Source organism: Urocampus carinirostris, chromosome 8 (genome assembly GCF_059441175.1).
Source record: "Urocampus carinirostris isolate Australia breed hairy pipefish chromosome 8, RoL_Ucar_1.0, whole genome shotgun sequence".
NCBI classification, from domain to species: Eukaryota; Metazoa; Chordata; class Actinopteri; order Syngnathiformes; family Syngnathidae; genus Urocampus; species Urocampus carinirostris.
In genome coordinates this window covers 33,472,612-33,497,525 of record NC_142356.1, presented here as the reverse complement: position 1 = coordinate 33,497,525, position 24,914 = coordinate 33,472,612, and the positions used below count along the sequence as shown (strand labels likewise).

The 24,914-nt window shown below is 39.0% G+C and overlaps 1 protein-coding gene across 5 annotated transcripts in view; it reads right to left on the bottom strand.

The window, feature by feature from the left end:
- The window catches only part of mafgb (MAF bZIP transcription factor Gb), a 32,744-nt gene extending 7,830 nt beyond the window's left edge, over positions 1–24,914 (bottom strand). The window contains exons 1-3 of one of the 5 annotated variants that reach the window (XM_088342463.1): positions 24,723–24,914; positions 22,670–22,826; positions 533–598 (exon numbers count right to left, since the gene is read on the bottom strand). In XM_088342463.1, coding sequence (XP_088198589.1) covers positions 533–568 — 36 coding nt within the window. In that variant the 5' untranslated portion in view covers positions 569–598; positions 22,670–22,826; positions 24,723–24,914. Of the gene's footprint in view, positions 1–532; positions 599–706; positions 787–22,669; positions 22,827–23,710; positions 24,555–24,722 lie in introns of those variants that run through there. The other 4 variants (XM_088342464.1, XM_088342462.1, XM_088342466.1 and 1 more) reach the window with 4 other exon arrangements.

Below are 24,914 nucleotides of genomic sequence, written 5' to 3'. Positions count from 1 at the left end.
AAAAAAAACAGAATGAGCAAAATGTGATATCAAAAATTAGATAATTAATCTCCTTTTAAATACAATCTTTCTGTATTTTTTAAAATAATACTTTTAAATAAAATAACCAATGCCTACGATTAGCAAAATTGTGTTTTACTGGTGCAAGTCCATTTTAATTGATATTTACTGTTTCATCTATTTCGATGAAGCATTACAGTTCAAATTTAAATGCTATCAATTAAAAATAAGAAAAATACCAACCGACAGCCCTCACTCCCACGGTGTGAGTTTTAGTAAGGCATATCCATTAAGCCCAGAATTTCGGCATAAAAATCCATATAAGGTGTTGCCTCATTTTACCACCTCATGCTTTTAAAGTGCAATGTTCAGGACAATCACAGCTTTGCTTATAAACATCACATGATCAAAATGAAAACAAAAAGTAAGCCGTGATCGGTAATTGTGATGTCAAAATCGATTAGGTGTCCAACGGCTAGCCCAAAATAGATTAATTCAAACATTACTGTGGGTGGTGGATGTTCTTCCTCACCTTTAAGGCTTTATTTCCTTTGTTTGTCGTCGTCATGCCACAGGTGCCTTGTTCTTCTGAACACACCTGCACAAATGCAGAACGCAAACTTAACAACCATGCATATAAATAATAGCTTCATTAAAAACACAGTTTAAATTGACAATTCAGACTTAGTTGTAGAGCACTACACACCTGGACAAGCAAAACCAAATCCAGTTGTAGTTATGGAGGTCTATTGTTTGAATGTTAAATGTTGTGCATCAATATCAAGTTGTATGAGTAAGAGTGACACGCAATATTTCCCTGACTTCCTGGTTCTTGATCGTTAGACTGATAGTGCTGACTGCTTTTGTCAAGTTGAAGCGTTATTGGCTGGCTTAAAGCCAATTGCTAAGATGTCAACTGAGAAAAGAGGAAGTGATAGAATTTGTGGGAAGGCTTCCAGGAGAAACCCAACTGTTTCAGCCCTTTCATACACATACACATACACACACACACACGCACACAAACAAGCCTGTAGCAGCATCCGAGAAAGCAAGGCTACAACCAGACAGGAATACAAATGTATGAACATAGCAAAAAAATATCGTATTTGCTGAACTTAAGGCGCACCTAAAAACACCAAATTGGTCAGAAATTTGAAAGTGTACTCCTTATATACACCACAGAATACACTGGATATAGTTAGAAATTAGAGTATCTTTATAGATGTGTTATTACACAAGGTTTTAGAGTAATACAGAGAACCCTCGCTTCTTAGCGTTTCAGTTATGCTGGTTTACTCCTTCACAGATTTTGAATTGATTGATTTTGTCTTTATTGTTATCGATATCAACATATTGTGTTCTGCAGACAGCAGGAACGGATTAGTGTTTGGGTGGGTGTGACCGTCTGTGTGAGACTATGATAGGTTGGCTGTGCCTCTGTAAACAAAGCAGGAAGCATAGCGACTGCTAGCATTTAGCGGCTCGTTACATTGAGAATATATTCAACAGTTAAATCGGACTTCAAGGAAAGTCAGAAGAGCGCAAATGCCAGCAGGTGCGATGTGGATTGTTAACGTGGCCGAGAATCAACTGAACCAGCGTTGGAAGGGAACGAAATAGCCTAGCTAGTCTGGCCTACTGCTAATGGCTAGGCTAACAACTCTGCTGAGCCATCGCTGTGGACCCTTTATCCTTCCAACACCCAGTCCATTAGCCCTGAAATGAATGTCCTGGAGCTACAAAGCGGAAATGGTTCTTACTTTGATCTTTGCAGGGATGTGGCTCAATTCGTGCTAGCGCGGAGCTAGGCAGACAGTCTCTGAATTAGTTTCTTACACTTTTAAGACCTCCAATTTTGTTTAACTGCTTTATAAAAAATATAAAACCAATCATTCAACTCTAATTATATGTTGTTTATTGTTATTTGTAGGTCTATAATTGTTTTTTTTTGTTACGGTTGTATACTCTAAGTCTAACAGATAGATAGATAGATAGATAGATAGATACTTTATTCATCCCCGAAGGGACGACATCTCAAGGTCAGTTTAACCCTTGGGGGCTTTTATGGAAGTGCGACGCTATTTCGCGGATTTTCACTTTTGGCGGGTGGTTCTGGTCCACGTCAACCGTGAAAACCAAGGATTCTTTGTTCTAAATGAAGGTGCAACGCTACTTCGCAGCTGGATCGGGTCTCCATTAACCATGAGAACTGAAGGATCTCTTTATACTGTATTTGTGCGATGAATGATCAATCGATAATCATTGCTGACAGAAATCAATAAAAAAACAAAAAGGCATTAGAGCAGGCATGTCAAACATCCGGCCCGTTGGATGATTTAATACGGCCCGACATAATTTTTCCGAGTATGTCAATAAAAAAGCAAGTCTGGCAAAAGTTTTTTTCAATAAATACAAACCAAATTCTTCTTCCCACTGATAGAGAGCAATAAAGGCATAAAAGAGCTGGTGTTCAGTCTGGTTCTCAGTAGCCTAGATGGTAAGGCGCCCGCTTTGAGACTGGGAGGTCGGTGATTCGCGCCCCGGCCGAGTCATTCCTAAGACTAAAAAAGTGGTCGGCGGCGCCCTCTGTTGGCTGCGGCTGCATCGGCTCGCTACAACGGGTCAGGTGCAATCGACATTTCGTTCTGTGTACATTGTTACACAGAATGACAATACAAGGAAATTATTATTATTATTATTATTATTCATCTTAAAAATAATATTGTGCAGTATTTTTTCAGATTCAAAAGGCCCAGCCAAGCAGTTTTATCTTGTTTTTATGTTAGGTTATTGCCTGTTCACAGTTAAAACTTATATTTTATTTTTCAAAATTTTGTTCTAAAGCACCCAAATAAAGTTGTTTGTTTGTGATGATTCTGGTGAGTTCAGCAAGTGTAAAGTTGAATTTATTTAGTTTACTCAATATTTTTACATGTTTACATTTGGCTTCATTTCCATAACTTTGTGAAATGGAAGATTCTTCGGTTTTAACGTTTACGGTATTAAGCGCAATATCCTGGTTCAAGTGCAATATCCCGGTTATAGTCAAGTGCGGCTAATAGTGCTGAAAATACGGTACCCAGGACGCGTGTGTTGTGTTTGGATGCTCACAACGTGGAAACAAAAGACAAAAGGATGGCAATGAGAAGTCAAAACAGGGGTACAAAAGATGACATCAGTCCTCAGAGTGCAATTCTCCACAAGGCGATACTTTGTGTCTGGGTGTGCTAGTCTGTCTCTCATCTCGCAGACCTTTGTGTGTCTGTTTTTGTGTGTTTGCATTTAAAAGTGTCTCTTGTTGCTGCTCTGACCTAAGCGATCATCATGAGAGCAGTCATGATGACTCAGCAGATTCTTGGCCTCACTCGTCCTCCCCGTTCTCTCCTCTCCTGCCCCACAAATGTGGTTTTGCATTTGTCACTTTCTGTAAGATCACCTTATACTGCAGGGGTCAGGAATCTACGGCTCGTGAGACATATATGGCTGGTTTCATAAGTACATATGGCTTGGAAATAAAATTGTTTTCATGTGAATCTCAACAAAAGCATTCAATATTTGGTGAGCACAAAACTGATTCTAGTACGCATAGTGGACATAGCACTAATATCTATTGGGTTTGGTCCAGTATATAAATAGGATACTCCCCACTACAGTTTACAGTCAGGATGTCACACCAATAGACCTTGTTTTGGTTTTACATGGCTAAGGAATACTTTATATGAAATCTAATTAAACAATTTAGGTTCACTGTTGAGATATCTTATGATGAAAACTCACAGAAAAGCTGTAAACAGCCATAAATGCCAGCCAAGCACACAGAGCAATTTGATTGGTTGAGCAAAACTATGCATACAGCACACTTTACAAGGTAAATACGTTACTATCCTCGTTTGCAATATTTTGTAACGTTTTTACAAAAGAACTCTGCCCGCACCTTGTTTTGAAACCATTATTTAATTGAAAAAATGAAGGGCAAAAAGAGCCTTATCGATCTTAATTGTCGGATGGAGTTTAAAGTTTAAAGTGACTTGATTTGATATGGGACACAGGCTCTGGCATTATTCTTATTTCTTAAATTGCATCAAATCATCTCACGTCACACAATGAAATAAAATTTGCTGAAAAATTAGTTTTTGTCTGGAGAACAGGTTTTGTCATAGAATATATGGCACGACTCTCTCTCTCCCCCCAAAAAAGAAAACTAGAATATTTTGTTTTTATGGCTCTTTGGGTCAAAAAGGTTCCAACCCATGTTATGCTGTTTTTATGTGACACACACAGGGGCCAAATATGCGGTATTGCCGTTGACAAGCAATTAACTGCAAGGAATAATCTCAGGACCACAATATTGCTGATATTTGGAGTTTGTGCGTATGGAGGATTGATCCAGCCATATGCATAAATAAATGTACAAATGAATAAATACCTACAAACATATGCCATTTACATAAATGAACACACAAATTAAATACGTAATACCTAAATAGTGTTTCCGTAGTGCAGTGGTTAGCATGCTCACCAAACACGCGAAATGTCTCTGGTTTAAGACCGGTTGGAGACATTTAATGGCCTGGAGAATGATGGGTGCCACCAGGCTGTACTTGCCCAAGACACACCACAGGAAATGGTGCCCCTACGATCGTAGTGGTTAAAGGAACCAACCAACATATATGATATAAATGATTTTTTTTTATTTATGTATTCTCATTTATTTCGTTGTTTACTTGTTTATTTTTCCACCTATTTCATGTGTATTTATTTTGAGATTTTTTTTTCGTGTATGTTGTATTTTTAGATTGCAAAACAGCTTCTACCTTAAAGGAACAATCACCCTCAACGCTGCAAAATGAATGAAACAGTTACCATGCTGTGCGAGTGGTATTATCATTGATGTAAACCCATTTGGTTATAATATTGCATTTGATTTATACTGTGCTCTTCTAGACACTGAAAGCGCTTACTATGAATGCATTATTTATTGACTCACAATTCTACACGGTTGGTGGCAGTACTCTACATATATAGCCACAGCTGCCCTGGGGCAGGCTGACAGAAGCATGGCTGCCATTTTGCCCGGCAGACCCTTCGACTTAACACATACTGGTATTTAACTTTTTCTTTTTAGTTTTTTGCTTATTTAAACCAATATTGCAAAGTAATATTTAACTAGTAATAAAAAAGACACAACTTCTTAAAAATGTCTGCATAAGTAAAACCACAAAATTTGTAATTCCAAATTACATTAATAATGTGTACTCTGGAGATTAATTTTCCAGACCAGCAGAATAAAAATGAGATGGGGAAAAGTTAGAATGAGAAAATAGTATCACCCACACATACAAAATTAATTGTTCTGACATGTTTTAAAAACCATAATGTTTGTATTTTGAAGAAAAAGGTACCCTCCAATTTTGTGGAAAGTTTAATATAATGTAATGTGAACAAATATTTTTTGATAAGTTTATAGTTTAGTTTAGTGTGTGCTAAGTATGGATGTGAATTGCAAAGGATAGTTAAGAATGACATATCAACACATTTGAATTCACTGGGGAGCCAAGGGGTCGCCAGCCAGCAAAAGTTTGAGAACCATTGCTCTAGAATCTAGAGTCATCTAAAGTCTAGATGATGTCACACTACGGAAAAAAACAAGCAGAAAGAGCAACCCCAGCAATTTTGGTATTGACACAGACAGCATTTAACTATTTTTTTCAGCCAAACAAAATAATTGAAAAGATAGGCAGGCGATTAAAACGTAGTAATGATTAGAGGGACAGCGTGTAATATTTAGTGCCTCCTAGTGGTAAAAAAAAAAAAATCAGTTAAAAAAAACATGATTTGAATACCAGTCAAAAATACCTGAACTATCATACCAAGGCTAAACTTTATACAAAAAAAGGCCCAAATAATCGTATTCTTTTACATAATGGAATTCCTAGCTAAGTTCGCCACTATGTCTGTCTGGCAGCTTGTGCTGTTCTCTATGTTATTGGTTTCTGTTTGCATTAGACAATACAGTGCCATCTAGTTGTCAAATATTACACCCAAGGGCTTTAAACATGAAAAAGAGTGATATAAAGGCAGGAGGCAATATATTTTGTGTGAGGGTTGCCAGCGCCTGCAATTTATGTATTTAGCCGCTAGGGATGCATACACACGCCACCATGCAGAAAAAAGCTCGGCAAAGATCCCACGGCACTAAGCATATAGTATTATTATATCTGTGATTATCCATCAAAACAAAGAAAAACTGTGTTAGTGAATGCAGAATTTTGAATATAGCTCTCTGATATTGTGCATGCAATATGCTGGGACAAATTGTACACTCCCACAGCTGGAGATGCATCATCACCACACAATAGAAGGATCAAAGACATGAAGACTAAGTGTGCCTTTGGGGTGGGGGATGAGAGATGGATGGCAAAGTGAGAACAGAGAGGCAAAAAAGAGGCCTTTTTTTCTGCCAGGCACAGGTTTATTTCCCCAGTGCCCAACCCCCACAAACCCCGTCGACATACAAACAAAAAGCATGCCAACACATTCCCTTGCCACCATGCTAATGGGGCACAATAATATCCACATGTTCCACTGCAAGTATCCAACTATGCAAATGCAATCAAATTTCAAGTTAGACGCAATCCAAGCAACGTCAAGTAAAAAGTATATCATTAATGTGAAAAGACCTCTGTTAACACAATAATGAGCACCGAAAGGTCCTGCACTATATTTAAAACCTGTGCGCAAAGACAATATTTTATTTTGTTATCTAAGTATGTTTATCCGTTTGTCTCTTTATGCGTCTGTCCACCCAAGAAAAGGGGAAGTTTAGATATGACCACCATCTTCCACAAACAGCTGACTCAGCACTTTTGGTTTTGTTTACTCAGCGTTTTTCCCCCAAAGAGACATTTTGCTCTCCTAGGCCAGAACGACAATGAATATCAATACCATCATGTGGGTGATGCTCTAATGGCGTACAGCCATTCTAGTTCCTTATATAATTACAAGCATAATTTAACAGCACAGATTACAGATAAAGTTGACAGCTCACCATTTTTCTGAGTTTGAGCATGTGACAATGCCAAGCAGAGCCCTTGGGCACTGGCAGCCACCTGACCTGGACATAAATCAATGGACTTTGCTGCTTGAATCATTTTCCCCGAGGGCCATAATAATCAGATGCCTTAGGAAAGATAGAGTTCGAACAGGGGTGGGCCTTACCCGCAAGTGAGACAAATTTTTTTTAATATAGTTATCATATATATATATATATATTATATATATATATATCATATATATCACTCAGCACTATTCTATCATCATGGAATATTGGTGTTGTTTACGTTACAACACGTTCATCTGTGCAGAGTTTCTAGAAAGGACTGCACACATATATAAAGTTTGCCTTTGTAAAACAAAAACCGTGGCCAAAAATACTGGACAGCACAGGTCTCGTGTAAGTCAGGCGGGTTAGGGATCATCTGCTGAGCAAAGGTATTGCCATTCATCTCGGGCTTGCCAGCGGCGTCCTTCCCAAAGTGCATGCGGGTTGGTCGCGGTGCTTTGGTCAATGCCGCGGCCACTCTTGCTAAAACAGACAGCTTTTCTGCTGCGCTACGCTGTATTTTAATGTAGCCACAGAAAGAACGCTGACAACTCAGAGCGGAGCAGCTTATTGTTAACGCTGGAAGACAGCGCACACAAACACGAACCCGCACGTACTGGATGACAGGTTGCGGGGATGCGTAAAAACACAAGAGGAGGTAAGATTGCGAGAAGGAAAGAGGAGATGATGCTGGAGGAGGTTGTGAAGCAGGATGGAAAGAACGCTGACGTCTCCAGAGCTGATTATCGCTACGGCCGAGACATCACACCCACAGCTGAGAAAATATGCTGAGTATGGAGGGAGGACGGGGGTGCAAATGACAAGGGACAAAGAATAAGAACCTGAGCAGGGGGGAGGGGGGGTCAAGTGAGGGTATGATGGTGCTGCATAGGTGGGGATGGAGGCAGAGAGGGTGGGAGGGTGTTTGGGTGAAAATGCATCCTCAACACATTTGTAAGAGCTTAGCTGTTGGGCACGGAGGTGGGGTGGAGGTAGGTTAGAGTGTGGTGGGAGAGGGGTGCGACGATGGGGGATTGGGGTCGGGGCGCAAAGAACTGAGCTCAGCAGAGATCACGGCTATAACCTCCAATTAGAAAAGTTCTGATGATGATCCAATTCAACGAAACTACCTCTGACCATCCAAGCACACACAAGCAGATACAAGCGCATACACACGGGGACATTGTAAACTAGTTGTGTTTGAACTTCAAACTTTCAAGGTGGGGTGTCATTTGGGTGTCCTTAAAAAGTTGAACATTAAATGTTTTCTCTATTAAGTATGTGTTAACAATGTCCATCTTTTTTATGCTTTATTCAGGCATTATAATGGATCAGGGCTTAAAAAGGTGAAAACTGTGAGGAGGAAATACCGGATTTATTTTTCCCTTGTTGTGCTTTTTTGCGTTCGGTTAGATCTTTCAGGACGACTTCCCGTTTTCTCCTTTCCCTGACCTTAGTTTTCGATAAAATGAATGAAAAAAGTGTAATACAGTACTCCTGTCCGTGCAAACTCCACTGATAATAATCCTAAACGCACCACTACCAACTTCAAAATTGTTGCAGCTCCTTTGAAAAGTCATTTTGTATATCTAGCGCCTAAAAAAAACTTCATTCATTGAAAACAATATTGATTTGAATAATAAGCAAAAATAAATAAACTATCATATGAAGGTGCATTTTTGTAAATACTCGGAAGTCAAGATTTTTTTTTTGATTTGGTAGATATAGAAAATAGCGGATTCTAAAAATCGTAAAATAAGAAAAATACGCATCTACTATCCCCTACAGCAAAACATTTTACAAATTATAAGGTTGTTTTTTTCTAGACTAACAAACTAAAAGAAGTACAATTTTTAAAAATGCACTTAAACAACTAAATGGGACAAGATTAAATATCTAGAGGTTGGGAACATCATTTGAGGTGTCCTTTAAAAAGTTAACAATGCCCAACTGAGTTCAAAGAGCCCCTATGTTTTTCCACTGTGGCTATCTGCTTTGATCTTACTTTTGGCAAAGCTGTTCAAGGAGGAACACGTAAGGGGGCAGAGGAGAGTACTTCTGAGTGATGTAATGCCCGTCCCCATGGGTTTTTTTGTGTTTATTTGTTAGTGTAGAATGGAAATTAAAAAAAAAAGAGTTAATTCATTATGCAGTCCAAACACCAACCCATACCCTAAGATGAAAAAAAAAAGTTTATTTGAGCACGTCTAAGAAATGCACCCACTTGAACACTCATCAAGAACAAGCAGACAGAGACTGCAATGATGCCACAAGCCAAGGAATGGTAACCGTGAGTAAAAAGGTTCAAAATTTCGTACAGCTCCTTTAAGAATAAAAACATAAAAATATAATATAAATTACCTAAAAATATCTTAAAGATGGAAAAATACACTTAAAGGGACATTGTAATTATTTAGTACCTCCTGGTGGTAAACGAAACTCCATTTGAAAGAAACAATATCTTTAATAATAGCAAAAATACGTGATCGTATAAACGTGCATTTATTTTTCATTAGGGTAGGGTGAAATATTTGCATTAATTCTTCATCAGCTGGCATGATTGTCCGTAATCTTGATGCTAAGAGTATCCCCCCCCAAAAAAGCTGGGCAAACCAATGATTAGAAAGATTGTGCAGTTTGGTCTTTGTAGTTTGTAATCCTTCTTGTGCGTTATAGCACTCATTTTCAGTTGTATTACACAACACAGCGACTCCCAATGGTCAAATGTTAGAGTCCATTCCGACTAGTTCACACTGCAAAAAACAAAGAAAATTGTTGAATGTTTCGCCCATTCAGAATATTTGTCCCTTTTTTAAGATATATCTTTTTTCTCTCATAAAACAAGATAAATCATCCTTAAAATATGCAATTATCTAGTAGCATGTAGATAATTTAAATAATTTACAATGGGATAGATAGGATGGTTTCAGTTAAGTATAAATTGTCTTATTTTACAAAAAACAATTTAAAATGTCTTGTTATTTAGAAAACATAAAACTAACCAAGCAACATTTACAACCAATGTTTTTTTGCAGAGCAGTGATTTATTCCAACAGGATCAAAGTTCAATGCGGCACCAATGAAGAAGACAAAATATCCTAAGTAGAAATCTAGAGCATAAAGAATCGGATAAACCAAATGGGTTTTTTTATTTTTTTTTGTATTGTGACAGTAAAGACAATTTATTCAACTGCAATTCTGTGTTATTTGTCAAGTCGTGTTTAATTGTAAATCCCTCAATCAGAAATAATCTCATAAGGCTTTAAAAACTGTCTAGTTGTTATTTTGTTACAGTCGTATTCTCTCAGTCCGAAGGGATGTCATCTTGATGTAAATTTGACCCGTGGGGGCTTTTATGAGGGTGTGAGGCTAATTAGCGGATTTTTACTTTTTGCAAGGGTTTTCTGGTCCCCATTAACCGTGTTAACCGAGGGATTACTGTATATTCTTTTAAAGGATTAACTTAACCCTCAAACTCATAATAACCAATAAAACCAGAAAATCAGCAATATTTTGATCTTATGACCAACTATTCCCTGCATACAACAAGTACAGAGTGTTTCTTCTGTTGACTTAAATTAATCTCCTCTAAGAATAAACTTCTTTTACAGCGAGCCAACAACAACAAAGGAATTTCCTAGAAAGCCATTCTCAGCTAGTGTTGTGGTTCTGCCGCTAACAAACAAACACATACAAACCCAAGGGCTTGTGCGCGTAGATGTGCACAAGCACTAACAAGTAAACAGAGAGAATGATTAAGAATAGCTTGGTAAAGTGGTGCACAGGCAAGTCTATATTTAGTGAGTAATCCTCGCATTACAACACAACAATTTGAACTCTGCTGTCAAGTGAGCGGGCAATTACAGAAAGGAATGACATGAGCTGAGCAAGACCCGGAGATGACAGAAAGGAAGTTACAACTTTGACAGCTCAACCTACACATGTTGAGAGCAAAACTTGCCCTCATAGATCGACTGCATGTGGGCTGAAGCATCGGTAAATAATTAACGTTGAGCACTCTAGTGGTGAGGCTAATTGAGATTTAGGCATCAGATCAGCAGAGATGGCAACCTGTGAGAGAACGGTCTTTGCGGTGAAGATCACAAAGCGAGGAGGCAAATTCAAGGGAAGTAGACTTACTGTGCATGTGGGATGTGGGGGACGAGAGCGAGAAGCTATTAAATGGGAAGTTTGCAGAGCGTGAAATAGGCGAAATGAAATGAAGACAGTGAGGAAGACAATGCCAACATATCGGACACAGAAAGCAAACGAAAACTCTTGGCCCATCAATGAGCTATTAAAGATGAATTATTCTCAATATTGGGGAATACCAACTAGCAGTACGGCAGCGCAGTGGTTAGCGTATGTGCGGCACAGTTCTGAGGTCAAGAGATTGAACCTCCCTGTGTGGAGTTTGCATGTTCTCCCCGTGCTTGTGTTGGTTTCCTCCGGGCACTCCCGTTTCCTCCCACATTCCAAAATCATGCATGTAAGGTTAATTGGTCGGTCTAAATTGTCCCGAGGTCTGAATGAGCGAGTGAGTTGTCTGTGTGCCCTGCGACGGGTTGGCAACCAGTTCAGGGTGTCCCCTGCCCACTGCCCGAAGATGGCTGGGATGGGCTCCAGCACCCCTGCCACCCTACTGAGGATAAGCGGTGCAGATAATGGATGGATGAATGGAAACACCAACTACAGTATAAATGTCAAAGAAAACTACATTTTGTATAAAGACACACCAAAAAGAGCTGGTGGTGTGTTAGGAGCATGGGAGCAGCCAGAAAAACATACAAAGTAATCAACACAGCGCAGAATATCATTGGCTCAGTCTGGAATACATTGCCGGCTTGCTATACTGGAGCAGAGCCGTCAACATAATAAAGTACTTTTCTCATCCCCGGAAGTCACCTCTTTGCCAAAAATGTATTACATGCAGTAGTGATACATTTTGTGTATGTGAAAAATAATAGCAATAATTAAATAACCTGTTCGCTCAGCAATTTTATTTTGCAAATTATAAGTATTTGACTCCTTATTTTGTTATATAAAAATGATTTAACATTATATTAAGATAACATGAGCAAATATAATAATTTTTTTTTTTTTAATGAAGAACATATTTAAATGGAATAAAAATATTTGCAAGCAGTAAAACAATATTTGACCTGGAATGAATAATTAACAATTTGTTTTACTCAGTATTCTAATTGGACTTCTTGCAGTGTACAATATTTTTATGTAGAAAACTTTCATTCTTTATAAGTCATGTTGTTTTGTTTCATATTATTAAAAGAAGTCTACAGTAGAAATGCTTCAACAAAAACTATTAGATCAAATAACTTCCTTTTTTTTAATATCACAAACCAAACTGCTTTTGCTCTGGTTAGGGGTAATATTTTACAAGGACACGTCACTAAAAGCGTTTAAGAACTACTATTCTAGGGCACATATCCACAACCTCATTCTCAGACTGCCACTTAATCATAAGCGTTTAGTTTGTGTGTCCCAATAGCTTATCCTCAGTAGGGTAGCGGAGCACATCCTCGCTAGCTTTGGGCAGTGGTCACCCAATTGCAGGGCACACAGAGACAGATAACTCACCTGCTCATTCCAACTAGGGACATTTGGACCGGCCAATTAACCTGACACTCATAATTTTGGGGAAAAAAACAGAGTGCCAGGAGGAAACCTACACAATCAAGGGTAGAACATGCAAACTTCACACAAGAAGGCTGGTAGCTGGATTTGAACCCATGACCTCAGACCTGTACCGCAGACGCGCTAACCACTCATCTGTCAAGCCGCTTGGACGTTAAACGATGTAATAAAATATCAGCAGTAATGAATACAGAGTTTAATATATCTAACTCGAATGGTCCGTTGAAAAGAAGGGAATCCTGACTCTTTTGGTCGAGTAGTGATCCCAAGAGCCAAGAAGAGAACCGCAAGTTCGAGAGCGTTCCCTATCCTGGCCCCGGTTGGGGAATGCTCTGCTCCCTGAGATTCGATCTGCAACTTTCTAGTGATCCAAGACAAAAAAAAGCTGGTTTTAGTCAAGTCATATCACTCTCTCTCTAGGCTGAAAACACACTTCTATTCTATAGCTTATGAATGACCTATATTTTCTTTTGACGATATCAGTGTATTATTTGTTATTGCAACATCCATTGCAGCCTGTCATCCTGGAAGGGGGATTACCTCATGTGCGATCCCTTCTCAAGGTTTCTTCATTTTCCTCATGTTAAAGGTTTTTGAGTTTTTCCTTGCCCTCATGTAGGTTTTAGATCAGGGAATGGTGTAATAATAGTCTGTGGTTTGCAATGATCTGTGGTCTGTGCAGCCCTTTGATTTAGGGCTATACAAATTAATGTCTTGACTAAAACCAGCTTTTTTTGGCTTGGATCACTAGAAAGTCAGCTCTTTTGGCTCCCAAATGGCTCAAGTTGTTTTAGTTGTTTAATTAATTTATTACCATTTATTATGCATTATTATGAATGACTTAAAAAGGGCAAAGTAAAGCAAAAATATCACTTAAAAGTTAACGAGAAAACTAAATTAAAATATTTATAAATGTACAAAAAAAAGATAAAATACAAAACAATTCTAACCTTTTTTATATTCAACAAAGTCAAATGCACAGAATTCCAGATTTTTTTTTTTTTGACCAATCACAAGAGACAAATAGCGTCTCGAAGGGAACCGGCTTGGCTCTCGATTGGTGGGTACCCTGCTCCCATTCCAAGAGCCGGCTCATAGAGTCGTTTCGAGTGCATATGACATGACTCGGGTGCTGTAAAAACTCTGCCCTCATTTACCTTTTTTTCTTTTCTACTGTATCTGTAATCGCGAACTAACTACATGGTAGTCGCTATTTTTATGTTGACATGATCCCAAAAGACAAGAGCAACTCGGAAAATTGCTCTATTCAAAGTAACGCACCGCTTTTGACCGTCAGTAACAATAATGACGTAACGGTGGAAGTAATTAGTTATAAAGAATAACGCCTTTAGAGGCCTTTACCTTGGGAAAAAATGCCAAGAAAAAGAAAAATACGGAGGGTCAATTACACTTCTAAACAGTAGATAGAGATTATGCCCAGCTCGATCTCTTCTAGCTGTTCAGTCAATCGGTGCGTTTATGAGGGACCACATCTTAATTCATTGTAAATTTCTTGTGTTTATTTCCCTTTTCTGCCCATAATAATGGGTCTCAAGAAGGTTAGTGATAAAGGGAAGGAAAAGTGGAAAACAATAACAGCAGTGATTGAGTCGAAGAAGGAAACAATTGCAAAATGTGAAAATGGCGTGCAAGTGTCCGCCATTAAAGCGCTGCTAGAAGGTACAGTAAATGCTTTTAAAATGTTATATTTTTTTGCCATTTACCAGTACATTAATATTCATTACCTAGACAACTACATGTTTAGGTACACACTTTATTAAAGTTGTTTTAGGGGGTCACTAAGATGCAATGTAGGCTCTTATGCAAGTACAGTATTTAAAGTCATTTTGGTTCAGCTGGGCTTTTGTGAAAAAAGGTGTATTCTACTCATTAAGCTTTAAACGGCAAAACCTTTTTATTGGATACATTTGGAAAGTGGAATTATTTCCTCAATTTGGGTCGAGCTTGTCATTAGTATTGAATATTGATTGGTGGGTCCTGAAGTCAAACCAGTTGAGAAGTAGTGTTATAGGCGACAAATGTGTTGCACGAGGGCAGGGTCTTACTCAAAGGGTGTGGTTTAAATGGATAAAAACACGGTATGAAGAAAAAAACTAAGAAGAACAAAGTGTGGCAAGTCTGTCAGCAATCGTACTGACATAACTACAACACATTTATTTGCTGCTATTGTAATATGGTTATGTCCTTCGGGAAAGATTAAAAACAAGCAAATGTATATACATTTTTTGAAATATAATTCCCAACCAATGAAAGGCCTATAGTCTTCTGAAAAAGACTACGTAAAACGAAACATTTTCCAAAATGACGTACGCACTGCTATTTGTCAGAGGTCAGCGCCTTATTGGCATCACATTGATTAGGAATGTTGCTTGTCCATCCAAGCTTTTCCAGCATACTCTTATTTCTTGAAGCCCAGGAAAACATTTTTGTCAGTGTTTTTCGCAACTTTACAAATTGATGTTATTACATCTGTGGATAATACTTTTCCTACTGCACTAACCAAACTACTCTCTCTTTCCAGAATTACCCAGATGTCAACTGTGTTCAGACAGAAACTTCAGTGGTATGGTCACGTCACAAGATCTTCAGAACTGGCCAAGATAATTCTCTAGGGCAAAGTCCAAGGGGCAGGGGCAGAGGATGACTAAAAAAAAAAAAAAAAACTGGGCCGACAACAGTAAGGAACGTACGGGTGCCAACTTTGCCACAACCCAAGAACAGGTCAACAGTGTAGAAGGCTGCCCAGAGTTGGCTCCTCATTGGTGCCCTGCCGACCCATGCGGTTAAGGGATCCGTGAACCATGAATCACCCAGAAGGCATAAAGGCGGGATGAAAAATGAATTCTTTACTTTATAATTTATAAAAACATATCTGACTTTTGGGCGCCTTGGACTAGACTGGCCAGTTATAGGATAAAAGTGTTTCCAATTACCATTTTTTTCTTTTACATAGCAGTTTTCAGAAACCATTTTGTAGGTAGAGGAACATTTGCATTGTTCTTTTGTATATCATTATTTTTCAATGTAGTAGAGAATTTACAATTGGCATTGTAACATGTATACCAGGGGTCGGGAACTTTTTTTACACAAATAGCCTAAAAGTAAAAACATTCCCCATTGAAGTTGTAAAAGGCTATTAAATAAAGGTTTCTACTTTACAGATTTTGACTGTCACTGGTTGTTTTTGTAATGTAACCCAAGCAATAAATGAGGGATCGCTGTAATCACCTTTCTCAAGAATTTTCTTTGGCTTACCTACATGTGCAAAATAGTTAATTTCTATGAGCCAGTGATTGTGCAAAGTGAGTTATTAAAAGTGAAGGAAAAGTCCTGGCGTCAACACGTTTTCCCTATTGCAGGTAGTAAGTCGGAGTGTGATGACTATTTTCCCCACACAAGCAGAAAAAAATGCACCGTCAGACTGTTGAGCCCTGGCTCTGCTTCTGTTTTTTTTAATAGGAAAAAACATCCTGGGTCAAACTGGTTCTCATTTGGCATCTACAATCAGTGTGTTACATGGAAAACACTAATGAAACCATGTCAAGTGGCACTCCGTGTTTATGCTCCCCCAGATCAAAACAACGGAGTACAGCAATACAGTAACATTTAGAGTGAGAACATCACCAGAAATATTACCAACATTTAGCAATAGTGTACTAGTGAGAGTTGAGACATAGTATTCTCCCAAGCTGCAAATTGCCATCCTGAATAAAGCGAGGTTTGTGCTTCTGAAATAATGTAAAAACTGTCTACACAGATTGCATTAGTAATGTAAGCTTGTGCACGCACTCAAACGAGCAATAATGGCATCCTGTTATTACACTGCTGTAGTAGAGTACTCCCAGTAGAAATGTGAAGTGCATCTGTCACTGTTTGCTCTCTGTTGACGAGTGTGTGAACACTTAAGAATTAGAGCACATACTCGTTTCTGAACGCGCTTAATTTAAAGCTGCCATAGTGAAGGTAAAACTATGGAGGTTCATGGTCATGAGGCGGCCACGGAGCCAGCACACAATCAGTGGAAAGCAAAACGCTTTACATGTCTGACTTGAAAAAAACAGACATTCATCTATCCTATATATCGCTTTCACAAATTCAAAAACAATGGCCAGGCACACTCCGGCATTGACATATATACAGTAGATCAATAGTCCAATCTGCGGCATAAAATTCTTATACAGTATTGGGTACTATTTTCCTTGCAATATTTTCAGATGCACTTATGAAAGACATTTCTATTCTACTCTAATCATTATGCAGATATGTGAAGTGTTTCTCCAATTATGTACAAGCACAAAATGGCAAACATTGATTGCTAGTTTGTGATACCACAACAAACAAACAACATTATAAAGAACTCAAACAACATTATAAGGGATTCTTCTCACCCTGGCCACCACTGCTTTGACCTGTTTTCATCTCGTAGGCGCTACAGATCCCTTAAAACAAGGACTAACAGGCTCACAGACTGTTTCTTTCGCCATGGCCATCACCAACCTAAACAAGTGCGCAAAACTGTGAAAAATATGTATTTTGCCAGTTGCTTTGAAAAATGGGTAAACGTATACTGTATACTTATTTGCGAATGTTTGATGCTGAAAGATGTTTTTGAACTACTTTTCGTAGAAATATTGTAACGATGCAGTATATCTCATTGCACTATTATTATAACTTTGGCCAGTCTCTTTGTAAATATTTTTGCCTATTTATCCTGACATTCTTTCAGCTTTCATCTCAGGTTTTTACTACGACAATAAAGGTCATTCTAATGTAAACATAATCATTATACATGGATGTCAATGACCAAACTAACATTAATAAATACACATACCCCATTGCAAGAATTCAACAAATAAACAAAATCTTGCAACAGTATTCTGCAGCTGCCACCAAAAACTGTCAACGCAAGGGGCTGATGAGTCGCTTTAATTGATATGCATGTAAATCCTTCCTTCAAATTAAATTCAATTATTTATTTATTTCAAGCAGTTACATTCTTTGTGTACAAATGTATACATCACTTCTCTCTCTAAATTTGGTACAATGTTTGTGAAAATAACCACAACCACAACTTTGGTATCCTATCGTCACAGTGCAGTCAGAACTGCGCAAGATGATGCAACTGGTTGCAAACCCTTCAGACAGATGCTCTTGTGACCAACACCTTGCATCTCAAACGCTGAACACCGTCCTAATACTTCGACACGGAATGAATAGCAAATTACCTCATGCAGTTTCAAGCACTTCTGCATCTGAACAAGTCACTTCAAATAGCTTTAACACGAACACTGGGGCACTTGAAAGAAATACAAGGACGCAAAACACTGTAGTCAGACTAGTATACTGATAAATACGAGCCACTTTGTATTATTGGTTGTTGAATTAGCTACAATCATTTCAGCCCTAAATGTTGGATCAATAAAACAAGTGGCTGAAACGGAACTGAAATAACAAGCTTTCTATTTACTAGTTCTCTTTGGTTTTGTCTTTATTTTCAACTTTTCTGTTTCCTTGGGTATGTAAACATCTTTGGACCGTTGCAATACGACACACAAATCAAGGAGGAGCAGCTCAGGCTCATACACACAGAGAAAAAAAAACTATGGAGCACAGACGATTATGCACCAGATCTGCTTACACCATATTTCATCATTATCGTTGAGGGAGGGAGAAAAGAAACACCCAACTATTGATCCACCCAACTGCTTTCCCCTTACATACTCTGCACTTTTGTCTTTTATTTCTCTTCTGTTACTTTCATTTCACTCACAATAGACTTTTTCTAAATTAAACCTTATAGTGGCAAACTCAATCAATAAATAAAGATTCCCAACACACACAACCACTAAAACATACTCAAACACTCATTTCAAGTAGACAAGATATGAGAAATCGATTATGTTGGGACCGCAATATAGCCGATTTACTTCCTTCGTGCATTTTCTCCTTTCTTGAAACACAGGGGGGACGGATAAAAATATAGATTTGTAAAAAAGCTAGTAATATTGCAAAAGGTAAAAACATTTAAATAAAATTGGGAAATAGATAAAATCATTATCATAATATTAAGTATTATGTCATTTTTTAAAAGACAAAGAATATTTATCCAATATATTTTAAGTCATTACAAGTCCGAATCAATCCAACCCTCAATTAGTTTATGATTATAAAACCTTTATTGCAGCTACAGCTGTGAAAATAATGCAGAAGAATTTCCTCAACTTAAAGGGACATTTTTCAATATTTAGTGTCTCCTAGTGGTACAAAAAAACATTTATCCAGTAAAAAACATTGATTTAAATACTAGGCAAAAATACATGAACTATCATACGAATGTTAATTCTTATTAAAAAAATCCTAGGTCGAGAAATTAGCATTTTTTTTTTTTTTACACTTAAGTCGGCGCTATGTCTGTCCGGCAGAATGCCACCACTCTGTGCCATCATTGGGCCCCGCTCATACCAGGATACACAGTGCCATCTAGAGGTCAAAAATTACACATTGGGGCTTTAGGTATATTTTTCTCATATTGTATTTGATCTTGTTTTTTTTTCCAGTAAAATAAGAAAAAGTACATTTAAAAATACACAAAATTGGGCATCTCATATACATTTAAAGTATTCTTTTCCCATGTGGGTAGAAAACAATTCTTAAAATTAGCACATTTAGCTACCATTAACTAAATGACGTACTTAAAATGAACATTTTTCCTCAACTTGATAAAATATGAAAATAGTATCTTAAATACACTACGATGAAATTTGAAATTATAATTTTTTTTTGCCAATGGGGTAAGAATTTATTTTTCAATTTTATAAAAATGTCTAATTCTAATTGTGCTCATTTTCGATAGATTTTGAGTAAGTTCTGTCGCAGTAGTGTTCACCAAATGACCGATTTACAGCACACGGTATTTCCATGCAGTCTCTCATCCAAGTACTAACCAGGCCTGACCCTGCTTAGTTTCCCCGAGATTTGGGTTCTCAAGGTAGTATGGCCGTAAACAGGTCTATTATTGAGGTGGAATCTAATTTTTTTATTATTTCAGCAGTAAATATGCATGTTCAGAAAAAAAAGTCATCTGAATGGGTAAGAATGAACTGATTTTGAGTTTGGAATGAATAAAACCCACCCTAGAGTTTGTTTTTTAAAACAATTACTACAAATACGAGGGATTTAAAAGAAATATACCACACCCTTATTAGAGTTGTTTTTGTTGCTTTCTGTATGTTTTATTACTGTATTTTCCGCACACTAAAGTGCACCAAATTATAAGGCGAACCCGCCAAAAATAGACTATCGTTATATATTTTCAAAAGATAAAAGGTGCACCTAACTATAAGGCGCATTTAATAAAAAACTACAGTAGGAACTTCCTTTGCCTTCTTTATACACTTAAATTAAGTTTCGCTGACCAAAATCACAAAACATCTCTGTAAAACGTTGTGTAGTAACGCACACGTATAAACACGTTTTGCATTTCCAATCTTATCCACCGTTTTTTTTGCGGTATATCGGTGGTTTATACAGGGTTACAAGGCGCACTTTTAAATTTATGGCCATATTGGGGTTTTGTAGGTGTGCCTTATAGCCCGGAAACTATGATAGTTGACATAAATGATACAATTAGCATTCATTTTCTTCCTTGTAACAAAGGCAATCTGCCCTTGTCCAGGTCCCCAAAATTACATCTTGCTCTGTAAATTATAGGGGCATGGCCCGCACACAAAGTAACACTCATATAATCTAGAGGCGGTGAGATTAGTGCATTTCCTACTTACTCTGTTCACCTTCTCACTCACACGTTTTAACTCGAACACACACAAGACAAGTCAAAGAAACTCGCTGTGGTAAGTAACAAGTGAAAACGCCATCTGTCAAGCGAGGGAGCATTTGCTTCGCCTCAGCATTTTCAGGGAATGCCTTGAAGACAAAAAGGTCCTTGTTCTCAATCTATCCGCAAATCCCATCTCTCATTCTTCCTTCATCCTCCCCCCCTTGCTCCATGCGCCTTTGCCGCCACCATCAGCAAAGTTGCACACATAAGCATTGGTCAGCGTTCAATTACTGCGAACACCAGGGAAGGATGGGGAAAGTACTTGACAGAGAAATGCACTTCAAGCACTGATTAAATACTGATACCAAGTATAAAAAGGTTGCCGGGAGAACGAGAGACACAGAGTGAGAGGGAGGTGCGTTTCTATCCAATACTGATACAACTATTTCATCATTATGACCCTCTATTACAGTACTTGCCAAGTTGCTTACTACATACTTTTGATACACTCCGCAGAGTGCTGACTCTAACTAAAGCTGCTGATTTGGACTCATTAGGGGGTGAAGTTTCAGTTTTCTTGGGTCCACAGAGCTTCCCTATTACTCTTGAGTTGCAATGTGCACAGGTTGCAACCAGTCAGCAGGTAATGAAATAATAAGTCAATGAGGAGGAAGCACTCACTTGCAACACCCAAGAGATAGTTGCTTTAAATGTGGAATCTTTCATTATTCATTTAGATGTATAACTAGGGGGTAGTTGGTAGTAAAGAATAAAGCTTGGGTCAAAAACTGAAATTAATTTAATCCGAATTTCTGAGTTGTTTGGTAGGAAAGAGCCAATTTTTACAGTTCTTAAAAAAATGACACTGTTTTTGGTTGTCTTTACAAGACTTTTTGGGGTTGTGGTAAGTTTCTGGCCTTTGGACATCTCTCATCTCATCTTATTAGCTGCACCGCTTATCCTCAGTAGGGTCGCGGGAGAGCTGGAGCCCATCCCAGCCATCTCCGGGCAGAGGGCAGGGGACACCCTCAACTGGTTGCCAGCCAATCGCAGGGCACACAGGGACAGACAACTCGCTCGCTAATGCACACCTAGGGACAATTTGGACGGGCCAATCCACCTGAAATGCATGTCTTTGGAATGTGGGAGGAAACCGGAGTGCCCGGAGGAAACCCTCGCAAACACGGGGAGAACATACAAACTCCGCACAGGTAGTCCGATAGCTGGATTTGAACCCACACAAGAGGTTCCCGAGACCTTAGAACTGTGCCGCACACGCGCTAACCACTGCGCCGCCGTGCTGCCGCCTTTGGACATGCTTGGGTTAAATAGACAGTCAACCTTAAAAAAAATAATAATTTTACCAGACAATCACAATGACCCAGCACTGGTGAGCTATTTTCAGAACAGGTCCACAGGCACCTCAGCTGTCACTAGGGGGCACCACGTTGGAGACCCCTGGTGTACACATTTCTTCTAATTCTTTTCTTACGCGGCTTTTATAAAGTAAATAAGAAGGTCAGCTTCAATGCAAGTATACACGGCAATTTGTAACTAGTTACTATAAGAATAACACACTTTTTAGTGTCATTAAATTTGGGAGGTTGGCCTGGAGAGGGATGGGCTCTACCAGGCTGTACTTGCCCAAGACACAACCGAGGAAATTGCGCCCCTACAACCTTGGAGGTTAAGGGATCTAACCAACCAATCTGGGGGTAACTAAATTACAGTTACTAGCTACTTCATTTAAAAAGTAACTAATCACTTTTCTTTTTACCCTTCCTAAGCGACTAGGTATTGGTAAAAATATAAATTGATGTTTACAGGTACAATATACCGTCCTTTCATTTGTTGAATGGATGTTTGGGCTTGTAAAAAGGGTTTGTTCTTTGAGTTCAATGTATAATACTAGTATTAAGGGTATCCCAATTTACAGGTCTCTTTATTGCCAGGGTCATCGAGGTACTACTTCCTTTGGAGTGTCTTAGAAAAGGACCGGTCTGGTGGCACGCATCCTTCTCTGACCGGTTATTTGGGTAGAGGTTTGCTCCCCAAATGAAACAGATAGTATTTGGTTTCCATAGTTAACAGTAGAAGAAGCCTCCTAATCTGACTCAGATGCAGCACTTTCATCTTCTGGTTGCTGTTGTTTTTCGGTGTAAAGAGTCATCATGCTGCTCTTCAGAGATTAGCCGGATCTTGGCTCTGACGGGCAGCAGCGTGTGTGTGACTATACTGATATTTGATCCTCACTGGGGGAAGTCTTTTATTCTGAAATGAGAGTAGATCTGTTTTTTCTTATACACATCACACAATACGTATTGCATCACTTGTGGCTTTTGTATTTTTCTTGAAAAACAAACTTTGCGGCAATTATGTTACGTGCTTTTCTTTTGTGACATATTAAAGGCTCAAAAAACATGTATCCAGTAAAGGACTTTGCACTTCGTATAAATTTGTAACTACACTCAAATTTTTCAAGTATTGAACTCATTCAATGCCAGACGTTTTTCTCAGAAGGGAAGTGCTGGGTACCAGCCAATTGTTGCCATCTTGACTCATTTTTGAAGGACTATAGAACATTTAGTTAAGTAGCTATATAGGCATAGAACATGTAAAAGAAAGCTTGAACCCTCATCTTTCATTAGAAAAGTATGTTCATAGTGTTTCCCATTGATTAGTAAACAACAGTTGAACATTGCTAAGTTTCTTGAAAATACTCGTATCTGAAAAATCTTCTGGGCTTTTCGTGAAAGGATGCATTTGAAACAGAACTTTGACTTCATTGCTTATTTTTTTGCATTTGTGATATCTCCAATATCAAAACAATGCTGGTTTCCATAAACACAATAGCACTTTGAAAGCACAATAACATTTGATTGCAAGAACACTGAACTTGTGCATGAACGATGCAAGAACTTTTCAGCCGCCGATGTTTCTGGTGACATAATCACACGATTTTGGTACCCTTGCCATGCTTCTAAAAGTGTATTTAGATCTAATATCAATGAATGAGTTAAACGAATTAATTTTATACAATTTGTAGAACTTAAAAATAAAGTTTGGCTTTCACAAATTACGCCTATTCTTTTTTGAACGTAACCCCGTGATGATAAAGGGTTCACTGTACATTTAGTTATTTTACTTTTACTCACCCATAAAATCTACTATACGTAGAACAAGTGAACGTGCTTCAGGTGGTACATAATGTAATCGTTGTAATGTAATTGACAACTCATCTTTTCCCTCGAATATACATGATACAATGATGACGATCCTCACCACCTATGAAAAAAAACGTCCCCGTCCACATCGCGGTGGGCGGGTGCGCTTATTCCCGAGGTCCCCCCCTCCCCAATAGAAAGCGAACGTTTTTCCCTCGCTTCAAACCTTTGTCCGCCCGCCTCCCGCCGGTGCTATGTTGCCATGGCTCCCTCGTGCCTTGCAAATAATTCCGACGTGACCGACCGGCGTCAAAATGGAACAGAAACGTGACGAGACAGACGTAGTCTTTTTAACGAGTGTCGCTAAACATCCCCCCAAATGGTAGAGGAGGGGTGTAAAGGCCCGTTGTAAGGCACAAAGCAAACGTCAAAAACAACACGCGCATACACATGCACGCACGAACGCACACTTAAAGCAGCGAATCCTGTACAAGTCAACGTCGGTTTTGGCGAATTGAACTCGAAAAGCGTGAAGCCGAAGACAAAATGTTGACAAACCAAACAACAACAAACAAAACAGCTGAGGTTGCGCGACCATGCCAGCCGCGTACCTGCGAACAAGCCGCGGCCACGCGGTTGCTTTTAGTCCGCTTGGCGAGTGCTTCGCTCGCTCTCCATCTTTCCTCGACTTGTTACTTTTCCCGCTCCGAGCTAAACGCGTCTAATGGCAGCCAGACGAGCGCCGTTACCCCCGACCTTTGCAGTCAACATGCCCTCGCCCCTTTCATTCCGACACATGGCTTCCTCTCCCCGAGGTTGGCAACACATCGTAGGCGGCGTGCCCCCTCCCCTTTGTCCGGTCCCGACCGCACGACGACCGACCGGGTCGCGATGATTCAGCGTAATCTCCGTGTGGCTTTGAAAATACAGCTCGACTCAGCAAAACGACGCCACTTGAAATCAGCACTTTACGAGAGGTTCAAGTTATGGACTGCTGACTCACCAGAAGTGGGAACGGAACCGGCGCCGTCCGTCCGCCGACCGTCGCTGGCCGGCGGTTAGGTGGTCTTGTGGTTTAGGAGCAAGGTTTTGTTCCCTGTCCTTCGCTATGGAAGTGTGTGGTTTGCGTCGTGTGAGATCTAGGATCCAGTCTTCCTCTTTTCTCGCTGCTTTCGGTCTGGACTGGAGCGCGATA